Here is a 20,780-nt window from a genome sequence, read left to right on the forward strand (position 1 = left end):
TCCAATAGATCAAATCACAATTTGGCTGAGAGGTATTTCAGACATTTCACTAAAATTTCATATTTCCAATATGAGATAGGGTCTTTATTTGTTATTTTTCAAATTGAGGGTCCCCAATTATAATTTCACATATTAGAAGGTCTTTATTTACAATTTTTTCTAAAAAATTTGGATTAAAAAATAAAATAATTATGAGAGAGGAAAATAATACATGGAGAGAAAGAGGGGGAAGGGAGAGGGGTAATTAATGAGTTTGGAACTAAAAACGGGAAAATTACAAAAAAAAATCATAGAATTAGAAAAATTATAAATTGAGACCCATGATAATATTAGTATAACAACTTTTATGAAACGGTCCCTGTGTATAATTTTTCTAATTTCACATTTTTTTTGCGATTTTCCCCTTAAAAAAACTGAAATTGCAGCAGGCTCCACGATGTGATTTGTTCTTTTTATATTGGTGAGATCATACTTACGCGTCACACCTGATTCGTACAAGAATTTCTTGTGATTGTCGTCTTTGGTTTACCTCATGACTCAAGCCGCATAATATCTCCATCAATTCATTATCCATTGCGTTAACGTTGTTAGAAAGCATCGGCCTTTAGTACTGAAAACGACAAGCAAGGAGAACCAACCTGTCCCAGTTCAGCACGATTGCATACAATCTTTAAATCATCATTCGCGAAATAAATAACATTGAATTTTCTAAATTGCGATCTGAGTCACTCTTCCTGTTTCAGTTCCTGATTTAAAAGATTAGTATGCAATCGTGCTGAACCGGGACAGGTTGATTGGTTGGACCCGCTCCTTGCTTGTCGTTTGCAGTGCTAAAAGCCGATGCTTTCTCATTTCTGAGTCACTCTTCCAGTCTCAGTTCCTGATGATCGCCGCATCGTCGCAAGCTCTCGAGATAAACCATTATGAATCGGCTCTTTCGATGCTGGCTGAGAAGCCAGGTAACATGATCCTCATTTTGATTTACAGAGCTATTTCCAGGTTCTTTGTGGATCTTCGTACGAATGTATGGTGCTTTCTGGATCAGCAATGACTGAAGTGAAAATATGGAAGCATGTTTCATGTTCTTGTCGTTGATTCTGCTCCTGTTTTGTGGGCTTCCTATTCTTCGCTCAGCTCTTCTTTTCCTAATGACTGGGATTTCCATGTGTGTTTCTGTTTCTTTTATATGTTTCGTGTGATAGTCCAATTACATTTTTCAAATTAACGTGCATTTATAGCCGGAGTTTCTTTCTAAGAAATGGTGGATTAAAAAATAGGGACCTAAAAGTGAGATACTCTGTGTTATTAACTGACCTATACGCTAAAGCAACTTCTGACGTTTAAAATTTCTACGTTCAAGTGGATTAAGAGGTGCTTGGGTAAGAACAAAAACTATGGTTTTAGAAATATTTTTACAGTATACGAAGTAAATATATGAAAGAATTTGTCTCGATATGTAAAAAAGTGTTTTTGAAAAACACTTATAAGGTTAGCCAAACACCCTTAAGCAATCAACTGAGGCTGATTACTTTGTTGCCTTTTTGTATTATGGGCAGCCGTAGGTTGAAACTTGTTGAACGGAATTAAATTTCTGAGAATTCATGAATTCCGTAAAGTAGCCAGCCTTTTTTTTTTTTTAATGAAAGTAGCCAGCCTTTTCATAGCTATACTTATAGTTTGGATATTAGTATCATTTAGAACTGATAGGATATAATATCATCTAGAACTGATAGGATAGTATTTTAGTGTTTCATGGATTTTTTAAACATTCTTTTTTCCCTGCCGGAAAGATTTTGAAAAAATATAAACTTAGCTGGATGTATGACAAAATTAGGCCTAATTTTACCCTCAGTACATACTCCTCCAGTCTTTAATATATGACCTAATTGTTAAGTTAATTTTAGTCTTAAATATAAGACATATTTCTCATATTTATTAATTTTTCCTATATTACCCATATAGATACTCTTTCAACTATAATTAAGTAGAAGAAGGAGAAAAGATATTAAGAAAAATGATTATGGTGTTTTAGGATCTTATAATTAACTAACTTACCTAACTCCCTTAATCTAATCAAATTAGTTAAATAAGTCTTATATTAAGGACTGAGGAGTAATTTCTTTGGCAAAATGGGAAACGGAAAAAATGAGTCAGGCTCATGTTTTTCAAGATTTCTGATATTTTGTTATAACATGTCAATTTATTCCTTATGAAGCAATACTATGTTGGTGGTGTTGGCTTCTTCTACGGATACAAGTTTGGATTTTTTTTTTTTAACTTGTGAATTAATTATATACGTGAAATTCTAACTTCATCCAGGCTTTGCTATTAAATCATTATTACTTGGGTGCAATTTCATAGGGGGCATGTCATTTATTTTAAGATTCAGAACATTCTTCGTTTGAAGCATTGGAATATTGTTAAAAAAATTCCATAAATAGCAGCCTTCTCCATTGCTATGTTTGTATTTCTTGTGAACTATCCATATACAGTATTCATCATTCATAACCAACATCATACCCGCGTACAAGAGAATTGACCTATATCAGAGATAATAGAGCAACTAGCAAGCCAATAATTATTTCCCCTTTTTGAGTGTTCTAGTTTTAGATGGCAGGTCGTCATAACTTAATAGAGGCTTGGTTTCCTCTGCACAAGAAAGTATGCATCTGCCACTTTCTGCGGAAAATATACGGAGAAACTATTTCCTACTTTCTTTGTGCTGCCTGAAATCATCAAATTATAATTACATTGTTCCAAATTATCTGTGTGCTTGAAGCTTGAAATTACGATGATAAGAGTATATATGAATTTAATTGCTGATGCAGAACATCCTGTCCTGAGGTTAGAGCATCAAATGTATGGTTTTGTTTTATTCTCTAAAATATAGTTATCTTAAACACTAGTAGTCTTGTCTGAGTTATTTATCTAACTTGGTGTGTTACACATGTCCCCAGCGATACTGTATTTGCTGTTCAATTACTTGTCCATTGATGCATATTTTCATATTTGATTTACAGATTGCTTCAAGATATGCTGCTGTTTCCAAAAGCTTTCAGGAAAATTGTCAGGTTTCCTCATGGTCTAGATCCTATAGTACTGAAGCATCTTTGCCAAAGGATGAAAACCGTGAAGGGTATGCAGTTAGCTCTCTCTCGTGTGTGCTTTTGTCCATTGGTCATTGCTTTATTTTGCATGTTTGTAAGTTGGCATAACGGCTTTGAACTTAGGGCATGTTGCACTTGCCCTTGCAATAAACCAGATTGGTTCTGAATGTTGTCACTCTTCCATTTTCTCTTTCCCAATGAAGTTCAAAATCTCGGAAAGGATCATTTGAGCAGAGTTGTTTAGTTTCTATTGTTTTCAAAAGAAAGATGTCAAGGATTATTGCTCCTATTAAAATCTGATGAGACGAAAGAATTGTCCACATATGGCCGAACTTTGGTGCTGGGCTCAAGGTTTTTTGAAAAGAAGTTTTATTTTTCATATGCTAAGAGATTGGGCAGCTGTTTTGTGTATTTTGTTTGCGATTTGTTGCTTGATTATCCTCAACTATTACTCTTTTTACTTTCTCCTCTTTCTAATACAACTTTTTCCCCCCTATTCAAAAGGTAACAGTTCCTTGGTCAGGGACAAATTTTTTAGCTTCTCTAATTCTTAAATATCTTGAAAATTTTTATCAGATATTGCTCTTGTGGACATGACTGCCATGCATGCTTCTGCTAAAATTACTTTGGTTGTCTTAGGTTCAAGGGTCACCATATGCTTGCTCCTTTCACAGCTGGATGGCAGACTACTGATTTGAATCCTCTGGTTATAGAAAGATCAGAGGTGGACTTCCTCTCCTCCTGCCTAAAAGTTTATTACATAACAGCCTTAATTTATGGTTACAATGTATATATGCTTCATTTCCATTTCAAAGAATGACTTGTTTCTCAATTTTGGAATTTACCCAACCAATGGAATCAGGGGAGCTATGTATATGACATGAATGGGAGAAAATATCTTGACTCACTCGCTGGTTAATGGTGCACTGCTTTAGGTATTTATGAGTTCTTTTCTATCCGTTTTCTTCTTTGCTTAATCATTGATATCTCATTGTTCCCCTTTACCTTTTAGATGACACAAACATATATCTTTTTTTATATGCTTTAGATATATATTGTTTCTGGAAACTTTTGAATATCTCCTGTCCTCTACCCATCAAATATAAATGTGTTGTGTATATCTGCTTCTTTTTTCTTAATCCAGTATCTGGCAACTAAGGTTGAAAAACGCAATTAGATTTGAAATTATTATTTCCAAGTGTAATAACATCAAACAAGCATGACCTACAAACCATGATAAAAAAACATTATGGTGAAGTCGCCTAGAATTTAAAATGCGCGGGTTGCCTTTTGAGTGCCTGTTTGGATTAGCGGCAGAAAAGGTAGTTTATTTTCAATTTGATTTTTGGAAAAGTCATATTAGTTAATTTGATTTATGTTTGGATTGGCTTTTGAAAAAGTTAAATTGGGTAAAATTAAAAATTGTTTGGGTTATAATTGAATAGGTAAGTTAGTTTGTAAACTTACTAAAATGGGTATAATTAATAAGTCACTTGTAGAGAAAAAAAAATTTCAATTTTACCCCTTAATAAATGTATAGAGAAATATAAAATAAATCGATGAGATAAAATATAAAACATATTTTTAATATTCTTTCTTTAATAAGAGCAAATGCGAAAAAATCATCAATTTAATGTATTTTTTTATTTGTAGATTTGGAGTACATGTGGTTTATAAATAGAAACAAGTATTTGACAGGGTGATTTTATCATTTTTTATTGAAATCAGTGGGACCCATAAACTTCTCTCTCTTCTTTTTTCATTGTCCTTTTCTCTTCTCTCCACAGTTAATAAGTAGCTTTGCCTCAAGTAACTCAAAATGGCTTATGGCTTTTGCACGCTGAGATTAGCTTTTGACTTAAAAACTATTGCTCATCCAAACAAAAGCTGAACCATTAATATGCTTTTGGACTTTGAATCGGGACTTTTGACTCTCCTGATGCTCTGCTAAACAGACCCTGAGTTAATGTTGATCTAATAACACGCCAACATACAAATGTGTATCAATCTTATTTTGCAGGAGGGAATGAACCACGTCTTGTTGACGCAGCAACTGCACAATTGAAAAAGTTGCCTTTTTACCACTCATTTTGGAATCGAACCACAAAACCATCACTGGTAGTCATATACTCGGCCTTAGTTGACCCAGACATAATTTTGCACTTATTAATTGCACCTGAACTGTTACATTATTTCTTTCTTTCATTTGTTCTTTCCTCTTCTTGCAAAAGAAAATATGTGTATTAATCCTTTGAAACTTCTAGTTCTAGCTCCTTAATTCATAATATTTTAAGCTTATCCTTATCCAGTTGATACGCCTGTTAACTTTAGGTTTCATTCATTGAAGAATGATTATTAATTACCCCTCCCTAAAGTTCTCTCTTGATATTGAATTATTCATTTTTTATTTTCGTACGTAAACATAAATTTAGTCTTACAGGATCTAGCCAGTGACCTTCTAGAAATTTTCACAGCCAGAAAAATGGCGAAAGCTTTTTTTGTTAACAGTGGATCAGAAGCCAATGATTCTCAGGTTCGTTAGGTTCAAAGCCGTTTTAATGTATAACACATCATTTTCTTCATGTAATTTTGAGGTGGACAGCTTGAATCATGCCTATAGTTTTTCCTATGTACTATAAGGTAATATCTGGACAGTTTGTGATATCAACAACGGGAAGATTCTCAACTTGGCAGATTAGCATTTTCAGAAATTAAAACAGATCATGAAGCATGGCCAAAACATATGACCTCTTGACAAACTCGTCACTCACCATATTGTGCATGAAAATATTCTCACCTTACTTCTTTTATTTTGTTCATTAACTAAGTTTTACTTTAATAATCATATATGCCATATAATATCTGAAGCCCAATATCATAAAACTTTGCAGACCCAAAACCTATGAGTAATTAGATAACTGGATATCAGAAGCCAAAGCTAAATATGTTCTCTCAGTGCAAATTTAGTCATCTAAGTTCTGAATGAAGTCAAATTAACTGTGCAGAAAATTATAATTAGATATTTTAAGTGGAATCAACATAGTTAAGATGGGCAGTAATTGCGGTAACATTTGCTCAGGTTTAATTTACATCACTTTTCCTTGCAGGTGAAATTGGTATGGTATTATAACAATGCACTTGGAAGACCAAATAAGAAGAAATTTATAGCTCGGGCAAAATCGTATGTTTGATATTTCAACTAATGACGCTTTTGTGTATCTTGCTAGTATGCATAACAGCTTATATCTTGACGTTTCTGATAGATATCATGGTACAACGCTGATGTCAGCCAGTCTCTCCGGGTACGATGAACTCAGGATTTTTTCCCCCCGATTATTGCATCAGTGCTTTTGTACCGAATATTTTATTTATTTATGAAAATGAGATAAGAACAGAATTCTTATCAGTTAACTGAAAATCACATTTCAGCCTTCCAGCTTTGCATCAAAAGTTTGATTTGCCTGCTCCATTCGTGCTGCACATTGACTGCCCACATTACTGGCGGTATCACCTTCCAGGTAGCTTCTTCAGTAGGTCATGTTCTTAAACCTGTTTTATTCACATGTATAATGTGGCTACATATTATCATGCATGCTGATGCCTATCCCAGGTGAGACAGAGGAAGAGTTCTCAACCAGATTAGCTAAAAATTTGGAGGAACTAATTTTGAAAGAGGGACCGAGACAGTATTGCTTTAAAATATCTAGAAACTTTTTTTTGTATTTTGATATTGATTGTACCACAGCAACTTTATATGGCTTTTCGTATACAGATTGCTGCATTTATTGCTGAACCTGTTATGGGTGGAGGAGGTGTAATACCTCCTCCTGCAACTTACTTTGACAAGGTGTGTCGTCAGCATCTTCATGCTTTAGAGAATTATAATTTCCTTATTTTCAAGATAAGTGACAAATAAACTGCTTCTACATGTTTTCTATATATAGTGGTGCTACTATGGCTTGTGGCATTTCCTTATGATGTTTCATGGGATATCACAATAGATTAAATTATGCATGAGGACTTTTTTATACCTCCTGTAGGAAGCAGACCACTACAGAAAATGTTCATGAAAATTTGGTTAGACCTTCGTTTTCACAACCTTGTGAGCATAAACTTTGTTGCCTGCAATAGTTCATCTGTTTTAATAGCTTGTTTGACCTTTGATGTGAGTTCAAGGGTTAAACTAGAATATCAAGCTCACATCTTTGTTAGCTCTGTATAAGATATATATTTAAGTCAATAGATACGATTAATTTGGGTCTTATAATCTCAAATGGGCAGTGACCGTAGAAAAATGTACATGATTTTTCTGTTTAGACTATTTCATCACTTGACAACATCTTGAATATGGCTATTAGATTTTTTTCAATTGCTTGAATAGATTGTTCATCTTTTATACTTGTTCAAGGGTTAAAATAGAATACCTATTTGCAATCCACATTTTGGCTAGCTACGTACAAGTTATATCTCAAAGTCAATAGACACGATTGCTGTATAGTCTTGCACTTCCCAGAATTCTGGCTTAGATAACAATTATTCATGCATCGGATTAATATAATTATAATTGTTTTCACACTCTCCCTTGAGAACTCCTTCCTTTAAATACCACAAAATTATATTACAGGCAAGAAACATCTCTCTCAGCCTGTTATTACTTGTGCAGATTCAAGCCGTCCTAAAGAAGTATGACATTCTTTTCGTTGCGGATGAGGTACTATGCTGTATTTGTCCATACTTCTTAAACTGGAGTTAATGAGGAAATTTGACTGCTGAACTTGCTTCTTTCATATTTCTCTTTTGCAGGTCATCTGTGGTTTTGGAAGGCTTGGGACAATGTTTGGATCTGATAAGTACAACATTAAACCAGACCTGGTGTCATTAGCTAAGGTAAACTTGAAATAGTATCCAAACACATATTTATCTCTCTCATAATTTAGGAAGCTTAATGTTTTTCATTTTTGTATTTGACTTCCAGGCACTTTCTTCTGCATACATGCCAATTGGTGCAGTTCTTGTGAGCCCAGAAGTGTCAGATGTCATACACTCGCAAAGCAACAAACTTGGTATGGTGGTAAATTTATGACCACATCTTCATGTGGAGATAATTGTTGCTAACCTGATTTTTCTTATTTTAGGTTCTTTTTCTCACGGCTTTACTTACTCTGGACACCCAGTATCGTGTGCTGTTGCAATTGAAGCACTAAAGATCTACAAGTGTGTTCCTATGTAGCTTGGGTCATTACCATAGTCATAGTAAATTTCAAATATATGCAGCGAAATTTGTGATTTACAGTATTATGTTCGAATAAATGACTACAACTTTAAGCATATCATATCATGTTAATTACTGTTCAGGCTGCTGGTTGTTGTTATTATTCTTCTTGATGTTTTGCAGGGAGAGAAATATTGTTGAGAATGTGAGGACCATTGCCCCCAGCTTCCAAGATGGTGTAAAAGCCTTCTCTGATAGTCCAATCATTGGGGAGGTACCTCTTGTTTGCTAAGCAGCTTGTGGTCTATACTGAAAGTACTTTAAGTTGGTGCTATCAAATTCTCGGATAAAAACATCATATGTAGTTCTTGTGGTTGTATAAGAAAACATGTCATGATTTTATTGGAGAACTTGATAGTAAACGCTAAAGCTCTACTCTGCAGATTCGTGGAACTGGTTTGGTCCTGGGGACCGAGTTCACTGACAACAAGTCGCCCAATGATCCTTTCCCTCCAGAATGGGGTAAGTTCAATTTTCCCTTTGGTTCCCATACTTTCCCTTAACATACCAGGGGGAATTACCCTTTAGGAATTCATTAGCAAAAAATTTCAACAGTTTAGGGATGTTAACTGGACAAGCAATGATGCCAAGCCAGTGGTTAACCATACAATAATGTACTTAACCATTATTTAGTTTAATTCCTGAAGCAAAAGCATGTTTACTTGGAATTCCTGAAACGTGGTTCTTATCATATGAACAGATGACTTTGTTATGCACGGATAGACTATAAAATCAATTAAAATTTAAAAGTAGCAAAAATGTCTTCTCTAAGGTCATTTAAAACCAAACCTTTTGTGACAGTGACGCATAACAAGAATAATTCACCTTCCTATTAGTTGAGGTGACAGAAAATTATTATCCTAATATGTGAAATAGGTTAGGTTACCATCATTTTGTGGACTTGGGTTTATTTTCCATTGTTGTGACAGTTTTGATTAAATAATTATCACAGGGGTAGGTGCCTATTTTGGAGCACAGTGTGAGAAGAATGGGATGTTAGTACGTGCAGCTGGGGATAACATAATGATGTGTCCACCGTTTACTCTCAGCCTAGAAGAAGTTGACGAGGTAACCTTACCTTGAGTCATTTAAATATTCAGTTGTCTTCATTTGGCCTGTCTGTAAATTTCTAAATCACTGGGAAACTAAATAAATTTACTGTAACTAGCTAATTTACACAATTTAACTAATGTATATGCTCTTCTAGACCGTAAAGACATTAAAATGAGTGTACCATTGAATCTCACCATCTTGAATGTACAATTTTGATGAGTTCTTGCTGACTAATGGCCATATTCAGTCAAGCTCGTACAAGTTGCTTTAATAATTTTCTCCCCATGATGATTCACTGTTATGTACTTTTCTCTTCTATTATGCTCTTTTTTTCTTCTTTTTTTTTTTTTACTTCCTCAAGTGCCATCCACCACCTGCTCTTGTCCAATTATTCTTTAGGACTAAGGTTATGCTTGGTAAGAAATATTAAAAATAAAAGATTGGGATTGGGATTATAATTAAGAAAATCTATTAAAAGAATATTTAGTATAAGAAATTGTTTGTTATATGGGATTAGCCAAACCCATATATATGGGATTGGAGAATAACATGGGGGGAAGTGATATTCTCCAATCTTACCTCTAAGAGTTTGCCTAATCTCATATAATAAGCAATTACTCATGCTAAATATTATTTTAATGATTTTTTTTAATTATAATCTCAATCCCATCCCTCATTTTCAATGCTTCGTACCAAACGAGACCTAAGATCTTATTTGAATACTGATATTGGCCATTTCTTCCCCCAGTTAATCAGAATCTATGGGATAGCTCTGAAAAAGACTGAGGAGAGGGTGCGGGAACTCAAGGCTCAGAGTAAGTAATGGATTTTTACTGATGCTGATGATGATGAAAATAGTGGCAAGGGCTTTAACGGCTTAATGTATAGAGATATGTTTATTATTGAGTATAGCACAATACAAAGGATAGGGTGGGTTGGGTTAAAAATGGTACAGATGCTTGTATGCTGACAAAGGAAGAAACTGTATCAAAGTTTTTGGATTTTTAGAAGTACTAGATTGTGAACTATTTAACGGCTTTTACGTAGTATGATTTTTTTGTCAATTTTGTGTGTTTTATCTGTGTAAAGATATGTTTGTCATGGGATTACACAGAATAAATAGCAATTTTAATTTTAAATCTTTTGGAAGATTGTATTTAGCATATTTTTAGGTAGACAAGAATGATTTATTATTATAGTGGAAAATTTGTGGTTAAATTAAATAGCAACTTACTTTGTTTATTAATTAACATGGTCTGGAATTTAATTTAGTCCTTGCGTTCAGAAATAACTACTAAAATCACATGATTTAAAATGTTAATTTAGTTAAAAATAATAAATATGTAATATATATTTTTTTACAATCATACTCTTGTTTGTGAATAGAGTACATGAAACATAATAAGTAAAAATTTATTGCAAAGAAATGATAAGTAGTAAATGGAGATAAAAATGAAAAGCTTAGTTTAAAATTTTGAACCAAAAAAAATTGTTTATTACTTTTCCGGTCTTTAATATAAGACCAATTTAACTAATTTGATTAGATTAAGAAAGTTAGGTAAATTAGTTAATTATAAGAAATGTAACACGTTTTTCCTAAAATACCATAATCATCTTTCTTAATACCCCATCTTCCTTTTCTACTTGATTATGGTTGAAAGAGTATCCATAGAGATAATTTAGATAAAATTGATAAATATCATAAACAGTCTTATATTTAGAACCAAAACTAACTCAACAATTGGGTCTTATATTAAGGACCGAAAAAGTATATTTAAAGACACCATTACGAGAGAAATTGCAGCACATTAGGCTTTGCAAATCTAAAATTTAGATTTTTTTTAGCAACGAAAATTTAGATTAATTTGAACGTTATGGCATAAATTTACAATTGAATATCTGATTGGCATGTATAAAACCGTAACAGCATTAATCATCAATGCTTTCATTTAGATTATTAGTCAAAGATCTCCCAAATTTGAGCTGTCTCATCTCATCCCCTTAAAATGTTTTGGATGAAAAATCACCCTACACTGATTATTGCGATGCGATGAGCACGAAATGTGCTCCCAAAATAAATACTAGTGAACAACCAAAAATCCTCCTCAACTGTTCTATAACTACTTTTCTTCAGAAAACTGGAGTAACTGTCTCAAAGTGAATTTCACAAAAGAAATAATCAAGTAATAGAAGTTGACCCTAAAAAAACTTAGGGAGTGTTTGGATAAAAACCAAACCATGGTTTCAGAAGTGTTTTTACAGATTACGAAGTAAATATGTGGAGGAGGTTACCTCGTTTTGCGGAAAAGTGCTTCTGAAACTATGGTTTAGGAGCACCCAAACAGAGCCTTAGTATAATGACATAAATTTTTTGTAAATCAATACTACCTCCGGTCCTAATTATAAGATTTAGTTGACTAATTTGAGAAGATTAAAGAACTTAGTTAAGTTAGTTATTTGTAATAAATAAGTATTGTCTTTTCTAAAATATCCTTACTAATCAAGTGTATTGGCTAGAACTACCATTGTTAGAAGGACTATCTTGGAAAAAATGCATAAATATGAGAGACAAAGTGGATTGCAGTCTTATATTTAGGACCAAAATAAAAATCAAATAGAGTCTTATATTAAGGATCAAAGGTAATATATACTTTTAATTTAACTTTAAAATATTAAATTAAAATATTTTCTATAAAAATATGAGATAACTATATGTTACATCCAATCATTAACATAAAAGCTAGTTTGACATTCTTTTTTATCTTAAATGTAAGGAACTAATCTAGTTTGTCTAACTTAATTTATCTTATATTTACTCAATTTTTTCAAAGTAATCCTTGTAGTGATTACACGGGTTAAAGATTCCATTAAATGATAGTTCTAACTAATACATATGATTAGTAATGGTATTTTAGAGAAAATAATACCTATTTATTATAAATAACTAATTTAACAAACTTTTTTAATTAGTCAAATTAATCAATTAGCTCTTATATTAAGGAGCAGAAATGGTATGTATATAATCAAAATCAAACAAGACTATACTTTATACCAAAAATCAAAGAGCCTCATAGAATCATCTTATATACTATCTTCGTTTTTAATATAAGACTCAATTAACTAATCTGAGAAAATTAAAAAAAGTTACTAAATTACTTTAAACTAGTTATATTTATTATTTTTCTCCCAACTAATTTACCTTATTTATAAATTAATATATGATGTAATAATCTACATAAATATTTTAAAGACATCATATAATATATATTATAATTAAAAAATCAAATTAGTCAACTAGTTGGTGGATATTATTTCTGGTTCTCATATTAACAAGCAGGTATTATGGAAATAATAATAAAAGAGTTAATTACAAAATAGGGAGAGGAGATTCGAACTCGAAGTTGTAACTAAGAGTCATTGCCTTTGGAAGCTTTTCTTCTGGCACGCCTCTCTCTGGAACTAGGAGAAGGCCTGAAGCCACCATTTCCTTCATATTCTGAGTCGTCCAGCTCTCCGAACGATTTCTGATTCCATCGAACAAGAATTAGATATAAATTAAATTCATGAATAATCGAATCAGCACAAAGATAGAGACAGAGAGACAGAGGGAGGGAGAATTATAGGTTAAATCAGGTTACCTCTCGGAGCTCCGCAAAACTTACAGCGTAAAAGGTTACAGCTGCGGCTGCTACAATTCCAACAATAGGTAAAGCTAATTGCATTCCATCCATTTCTCCGATCTCTTATATCATCAACTCTCTCTCTCTAATCTCTTCTGGTTTTTGATTTCCCTTCTTGACCCAATCTCTCTCTCTCTCTCTCTCTCTCTCTCTACAGGGTCTCTCGCTTCGTGATAAACCGATAAGCTTGTTTTATTGGCACGTTGCTGTGTTTCGTAGCCTTAACCGGCAACTTGCAGTTTACCTGTTTACTAGCCAGCAGCTCAGCTCTTTTTCTTCCCCGAGCTCAGCTGTGGGGCCATGCATGTTTTTTTTTTTTTAATAAAAGGAAAAATGATATCACCTCATATAAGGTAGTTTGACTTTTATTTTAATCATAAATATAAGATCCCAATTTATTTTATTTTTTTTAAATGTTTTCTAATAATGATAGTTCTAGTCACACTTAATTAACAAAGATATTTTAAGAAATATAACACCTATTTATGACAAATAACTAACTTAATTTATTTCCTTAATCTATTTAAATTAGTCATCTAATTCTTATAGTTAGAACCGGAGGTAATATTAAAAAGGAATGACAACATCTACAAGGTCCCAATAAACTGAGGAAAAATAAAAACATCTCTAAACCTCTTAAACTAACTAACATATGCTATCCTACATGAGAAAGAAGCAAAAGAACCTAGAAAGAAACTAACATCTTCAAGGATAACATGGGGAACAACCGTAAAGTAGCCATTGGATCAAATGATAAAGGTTGGATGCCAACAATTTGCGGTGTTTGCTAAGTTACATATTCAATTTAATAATGCTCACAGTTGGGAATGAAATTTGCATTGGATAATACTATCTCATCCTAATTATAAAACCTGGTTTGTAGTCTACAAACGAGATCTTATAATTAGAACAGTGAGGTAGTAATTATGACAAGTAAGGGCATGACAAAGGACACTTCCAGCCTGACGTTTCTTGTATATCACTATTAACCACTCATGTCCATTGCCAGAGGATTTGAGTCTTGAAGAGGAGGGTTGCAAGGACGAAGACAGATGTGAGTTAGCAAAAGCCATATAGGAGAATGAAAGTGCTCCAAAAATTTCTTGAATAACCAGTTGTGGTGAAGTGTCCTTTCTTTCGTGGATTACCAGCTTCCTCTTGCGCCGTAGGACAATAATACCCTTTGGTGTATCTATCTGATCACTAGAGTTAAAGATGAAACAAGAAATCCTTCAGCCATTGCAAAAGTTGAAGGCTTGGTAGATCAGGTGGTCTAATTGAAAAACAACCAAGCCAGATAGCTCTAGAGTAAGAGCACGCAAACATCAAATGAACCAGGGTTTCATCAATTGGACATCCAAAAGGACATTGACCCGTAATATTTAGATAGTGGTCACAAAGTACTACCTCCGGTCTTTAATATGAGATTCTGTTTGACTTTTATTTTTGTCCTAAATATAATATCTCAATCTACTTTATTTATCATATTTATCCACTTTTTTTTTTCAAAATAATCATTGTAACAATGATATTTCTAACCAATATACTCGATTAGTAAAGATATTTTATAAAAAATAACATCTATTTATTACAAATAACTAATTTAACTAATTTTCTTAATATACTCAAATTAGTCAACTAGCTTTTATATTAACGATGGGAGGCAGTAAATGAACAACAAGTAGTGCTCTATGCAATAATTTCTACACGAACAACAAACATTTGTAAGGTAAGAATAAAGACCAAAGAAATTTTCAAAGAGGCTCAGAAGTTCAAAAAACTCTATTGAAGAATGCAAATAGCATTTGAATCCCTCCTTGACTGTATATGACCCTGACTGATGCCCAACCCAGATTACTTTCTGCGAAATTATTGCATGGAAGACATGAAAGCTTTCTGCGAAATTATTTTTCTTTTTTTCCTTTTTCATGGCTATTTAAAGTATTTATCAATTTTATGTAATTATTTAATACTACTATCTGATATTATCAGGTGAAATTTGAGTAATGATACATGCTGGTGAAAGTAGCTATTATTTTCTATTTATAAGGTTTAAACTCACAAATTTACTAAATTATCATCATGCCCCTTTTCACTCAACCTAATTATTGCGAGTAGAAATAAATATATTTTACCCAAGGATAATTTAGTTAAATAATTTCAGTTTTCTTATTGCTATCTAGTATTCATCGAATTTATATTATACAGTTGGAATGAAGGTAGGAATTTTAGTATAATTTTTAACCACAAATTTTAAATTTATCGTATTATTTCTTAGTAGATATTTTATTGAATCCCTTTTTACTTGACCTAATTAATAATTTTTCATTATGTAGCTAAGAAGACCATATGCAGTTAAAGGTTTTTTTTTTCTGTTAAAATATTTATTGCTCATAATATTATTAAAAAGTATACATTTATGCTCCTCTGGTCATTACATCCTAAATGTAATGCAGGTGTTTTCATCAAATTGGATAGTTATCATAATGCATATGATTAAAGAGAGTGTTTTAAAAAAATTAATACACACATATTATAAATAACTAATTTTTTTAATCTTTATAAATTAATTATCAAGCTCTTATATTAAGAATTAGATGGGTGACAAAATTGGTTATATGTTAAAAGAAATGGATTAACTAAGCAATGAGTAACATTAAGAATCCTTTTGTAACATTCAATTCTATAGTGTCATCCAGCAAATATAACAAATTAATATATTTATAAATATTACCAAAACTAAGAGGGATCCTTCATTATTTAGTGCCAATTTCATAAATGAAACATAATTTGCAGCCACAAAAATTCCATATTCTCACTCTCTGGATGTTCTATATCCTCAGTGGGGGGGAACCGACCTAGTTCTTCACGTTTTAGACATCAAACACTAGTGATATACTCTCTTAGTCTCTTTGATGCTATTTACAGGACATTTGAAGAGTTTTGGTGATCTATTTTATATATAAGTCGTCGAATTGATTACTTTTTTTTTTTTTTTAACATTACCCATATTCAATATTAACATAGAAAAATAGGAAGCTTTTTCGGGAGGTATTTAAAATATGGGCATAGTATAATTTTTTTAATTTTTAGATATAATTAATGAGTATTAACTGTTTTTTTGGTTTTGATAAAAAAATATGTTGAAAGTAACTTGTAAATTAGCCGGAGAAAATACAAAGAAGAAATATGATTAATCATGAGCAAGATAGGATTAACCATTAAATTTTGATCACCACCAAAAACCAAATAACATCAGCTAATCTGCCAATTTTTTTTTTTTAAAATGTTGGATTTTTTAATGTTAGATTGGCATGAGTCGCCGAGCCCACGAATTAGTGCGAAATGAAATAATTATAATTTTTAAAAAAAATAGATTTCTGAAAAAAAGAACAAGAAGATAGATGGCTTCAACAACATTCCATTCCTTGATTGAATTTGAGGGTACAACCCAATTGCCTGCTTGCTCAACTTATTTTGAAGCTGTATTGACCATAAATTTCATTATATTTTATTTTTGTTATATCAAAAAAAATAATTGATTTATTTTATGAAAAGTATATGTTTAATTATTTTTAACAGCCTTTTATTCTAGCTGAATTGAAATATATTTTTTTAATTTTTATATATTCAGTTGATGTTATCCTTAAAAATTGTAAGTAGTTTTACAAGATGCTAATGAATTCTTTTATGCTAAATTACACAAAACCTTCTAAGTTTTGTGTCAATTGTACATATCTTTTCAGACATTTTAACCTTTAAATTTAACTTCCTAACCCTTTTTTTTTTTTTTTACCATGAACTCTTGTTGTTAAGTTATTAATAATTTTTTAACGGAAATTACCACATCAAATCAATAGAAAAACACGTGACATCCTATGTAAGTCATTCATTTGATAAAAACATCCTAGATTTTAAACCCGTTACATATAGCCTTCTTGACACTTCAAAATTTATGTTTAATATTCTTGAGTTCAGGTGGTTTTATGCAAGTTCAGGTGGTTTTATGCAACTAACTCAGAATTTATGAAGGTTTTATATAAAATTATTAACTTACATAGGATTCATGTAGGTTGCCATGTGAGTTCTATTAACCTAGCATGGTATTTTTTGCAAAATAATAATAATAATAATAATAATAATAATAATAATAATAATAATAATAATAATAATAATAATAATAATAATAATAATAATAATAATAATAATAATAATGGTCACTTAAAGGCAAGGAGTCCATGATAAAAAAATATTAAAAAAAAGTTAGTAGGTTTAAATTTAAACTTTGAAATGTCAGAGTTATATGAAACTAACTTAAAATCCAAGAAATTTTGTATAATTTAGCCGTTCTTTTATCATGGAATAGGAGTTTTCACTTGAATTGAGTGGTTGAATAACAAAATTAAGAGGGGGAAAACTTCTTCCTACCTTATAAATGATGCAAGTATGATGAGAAATTGATTCAAAATATTGTTGAGATAAAAATCACAATTCCTCATTTTTTTTAAAAAAAAAAGGCTTACCCTCTATCTCTATGGAGAATCATCATCGTTTTTTTTTGGCTAAAACATAGATATCCTCCTATTGGAGGCAATCCTATTCGAGGCACTGTCGGGTACTAAATGTGGACATCTCTCTCAGTGGAGATTCAAATCTTGGTTTATCACGTTGTGGGAGACTAGCCCTTTTCGCTAGATCTAACCCCGTTAGTGAGAATCATCATTATTTGAATAATGGATTATGATTCTTCTGGGAATTTGTTATGGGATTTAGATAAAGATATATGTTTTAGAAGAATTCCACGCCTTTTTTCCTCATCTAACTTTCAAATTGGATTATCTCCACTCATACATTCATGCATTTAGAAAGAGTATAACATAAAATAATATGAATATGGCTATGAATAGATTCCACACATCTCACAATCATATTATCCCTACACATCCAATTTTTTTTCTATCACTTTTAAATACGTCCATTGCATTTTTTTACATACATTCATATACTACTGGTACTTAATATATATAATTTAACATTCAATTTAATTTTAAATATAAGTTATTTATCTATTTTTCTTCAAGATAATAAACCGTCTTTGTAGTAGTTGTATAAGTTAAAGATTTTATTAAATAAAATATCTTAGAAAAAGTAATACTTATTTATTATAAATAACTAAATAAAATAATTATTTTAATCTATGGTATAATAATAATAATGAATGTGGTTGAATATTTAGTAAAAGATACAAATAGAATGCAAAGAGGTCTAAAAAGAAAAGTGTCGTATCTGTTTGAAGAAAGGGGATGCCGTCGTCATTTTTTGTTTGCACGTCTCGCGAAGGGCGGTTTTGTCGGTCGCATATCTGCCCGTCCCAGTGATACCAAAAAGCATTCAATATTTTCTCCCGTCTCCCTCAAATGACCATTCTATCCCCCACTTTTTCTTGAATTACACAAGTTGCTGTTTTGCTTCTGAAGTGTTTTGACTTTTGACCATATCATAATTCATTTTTGTTTTGAGAATCATACTGATTTTTTTTTTTTTTACATTTTGCATCGGAAATTCTAAATAAGTCAACTAATAAGCTTTCGTTGTGATATTAAAACAATATTATGTTTTTAAATTATAAATTATTATGTGCTTGTATATTGGGTAAAATAGAATCTAAAACAACTTTGATCTTATTTACAATACATCTAGTATTTTGATTTTTTTATGCATTTAACACTATAATATTATTGAATTTATATGGAAAATTCTGAATAAGTTAACTAAGGAGCTTCATTGTGATATTAAAACAATGTTATGTTTTTGAATTATAAATTAATATATGATTGTATATTTAAAATAAACTCATAATGTTAACTAAACAAAATATAATTTAAAGTTTTATCTTAAAAAATTTATAGATGAATATTTTGAATTTTTTTTCATATCCTTCAATTAAGTATTAAGTAATCCAACTCATTTTCAGACTTTATGAGCATTCACAATCACACATCGTTGGTCTCTTGCCAGAGAGGTGTTCGCTTCATGCCGCCCTCCCTATTAAAAGATGTTATTTTTGATCGAACTACTTTTTGGGTCAATTATTTAAACAAAATTAAATATAAGAATTATATATGTGCATGAGCTTTTTATTTAAATTTAGGAGAATTGAAGGAATATAATTATTAAAAAAATTTTAATCACAGCAAAGCATCATGAATTAATAAATTATAATGCAGAAAATGATAACTTTTTATTTATTATTGGGAATTTTTAATAATTATTTTCTAAGACATTAAAATAATTCTTCCTTTGAATTAAAGAAGTTCACGATGAAGGAGTTACAAGATGCGTAACGTTCTTGCGCTCACACAGTAATTTTCAGGCAAAAAGCACATATATACTCTCCGGTAGTCCGGGTTTCTTTATTTAATTAATTTAAATAAATTATTAATTATAATATAATATATGTGACATGATTAATATTAAGAAGAAGATTAATAAATATGAGAAACAAAATGAATTAAAATGTTATATTTAAAACGAAATTCAATCCCAGCCAACTTTTATATCAAAAATAAAAAAATATATATAAAGATAAATGCTTCCTTATGTGAAATGAAAAGGACAATTAACTCAGGAATATATACGGAAAGAATTGACACATATATACTACCTCCGGTCCTAACTATAAGACTTTATTTATACTGTACAAATAAAATTTTGTAAATGTGATCGAAGTTAGTAATAAATATTGTAATACACATCAGATTTAAATTGTTCATATAATTTTGTTTTCAAACATTCAATACTTAATTTTTTTTTTTGAAATAGAATACGAAATGTAAATGGCATAAAATATTTTCTTTATAAAAATATCCAAATATGTGGCGTGTAGATGTAAAGGCTCTAATTGTCTACGTATGTAGAAACCTAGTTGGGATGAGTTTCCTTTTACTCTCACCATATGCAGGTTTACTTTTATGCTAATAAAAAAAAAAATATAGGTGTAAACAATAGAGGATCCAATCTTGAGCAGAGTTGTGCATGTGGTAAGTATAAGATGTATTATATATTTATATATATTATTTATTTAATCTTCCCCATCTAACATCGTCCACTTTATTTATTACAATCATCGTTTAATTCTTTTGTTTTCTTTCAAATGTTATTTTTTTTTTTGGCCAAAAATGTTAACAAATTGTTCATACTTTTTTTTTGGGAACTCTGCCAAATAACATATAAAAGTTAGTAAAATGATAATATCATCAGCAATATAAAATACATAACCCATAGCATGCCACTTTGTTTATAATCTATTAGACTATAATAATAGCTTCACTAGAATATGTCTAGTTTTCTAAACAATAGAAAGTTTTTCATGTTATTTGAACAAAGCTAAGAATGTTTTGCATTAATTTGCATTTTGCCCTATCCTATGCCCTCTGGTTTTTTCTTTTTGCCATGATCTTAACCCTCTATTTGGTTTTATGGGAATAGAAGGGAGGGTGCGAGAAGAAAAATTTTAATGAGTTGGTTTTTAAAAAATCAATAACTAAGGATGGATGAAATTCTAAAAAATGTAAGATTAAAAATTTTTAATTAGTTTTCTTAAAGGAGTTATGAAATCTTAACAAACTTTTTTTAATTTTTCTCCCGTTAATTACATGTTATATTACT

At 31.0% G+C, this 20,780-nt stretch overlaps 2 protein-coding genes and 1 pseudogene across 2 annotated transcripts; 2 read left to right on the top strand and 1 right to left on the bottom strand.

Moving 5' to 3' along the window:
- The first annotated feature begins 847 nt into the window (after positions 1-847).
- Positions 848-6,899, top strand: LOC114717838 (gamma aminobutyrate transaminase 1, mitochondrial-like; annotated as a pseudogene).
- Positions 6,900-6,906: 7 nt separating this feature from the next.
- On the top strand, positions 6,907-10,255 carry LOC114717839 (gamma aminobutyrate transaminase 3, chloroplastic-like). Its single transcript, XM_028903048.1, has 9 exons — positions 6,907-6,954; positions 7,732-7,818; positions 7,911-7,994; positions 8,083-8,170; positions 8,243-8,321; positions 8,503-8,593; positions 8,763-8,841; positions 9,332-9,447; positions 10,181-10,255. The coding sequence occupies exons 1-9, from the start codon at positions 6,907-6,909 to the stop codon at positions 10,253-10,255; spliced, it is 747 nt and encodes a 248-aa protein (XP_028758881.1).
- A 2,494-nt stretch (positions 10,256-12,749) lies between these two features.
- LOC114717832 (uncharacterized) lies at positions 12,750-13,268 on the bottom strand. Its single transcript, XM_028903039.1, has 2 exons — positions 13,071-13,268; positions 12,750-12,956 (listed from the first exon to the last, which is right to left on the bottom strand). The coding sequence occupies exons 1-2, from the start codon at positions 13,161-13,163 to the stop codon at positions 12,840-12,842; spliced, it is 210 nt and encodes a 69-aa protein (XP_028758872.1). The 5' UTR covers positions 13,164-13,268; the 3' UTR covers positions 12,750-12,839.
- Positions 13,269-20,780: the final 7,512 nt, after the last annotated feature.

Source organism: Neltuma alba, unplaced genomic scaffold (assembly GCF_004799145.2).
Source record: "Neltuma alba isolate B1F8T4 unplaced genomic scaffold, ASM479914v2 tig00011777_pilon, whole genome shotgun sequence".
Taxonomy (NCBI): Eukaryota; Viridiplantae; Streptophyta; class Magnoliopsida; order Fabales; family Fabaceae; genus Neltuma; species Neltuma alba.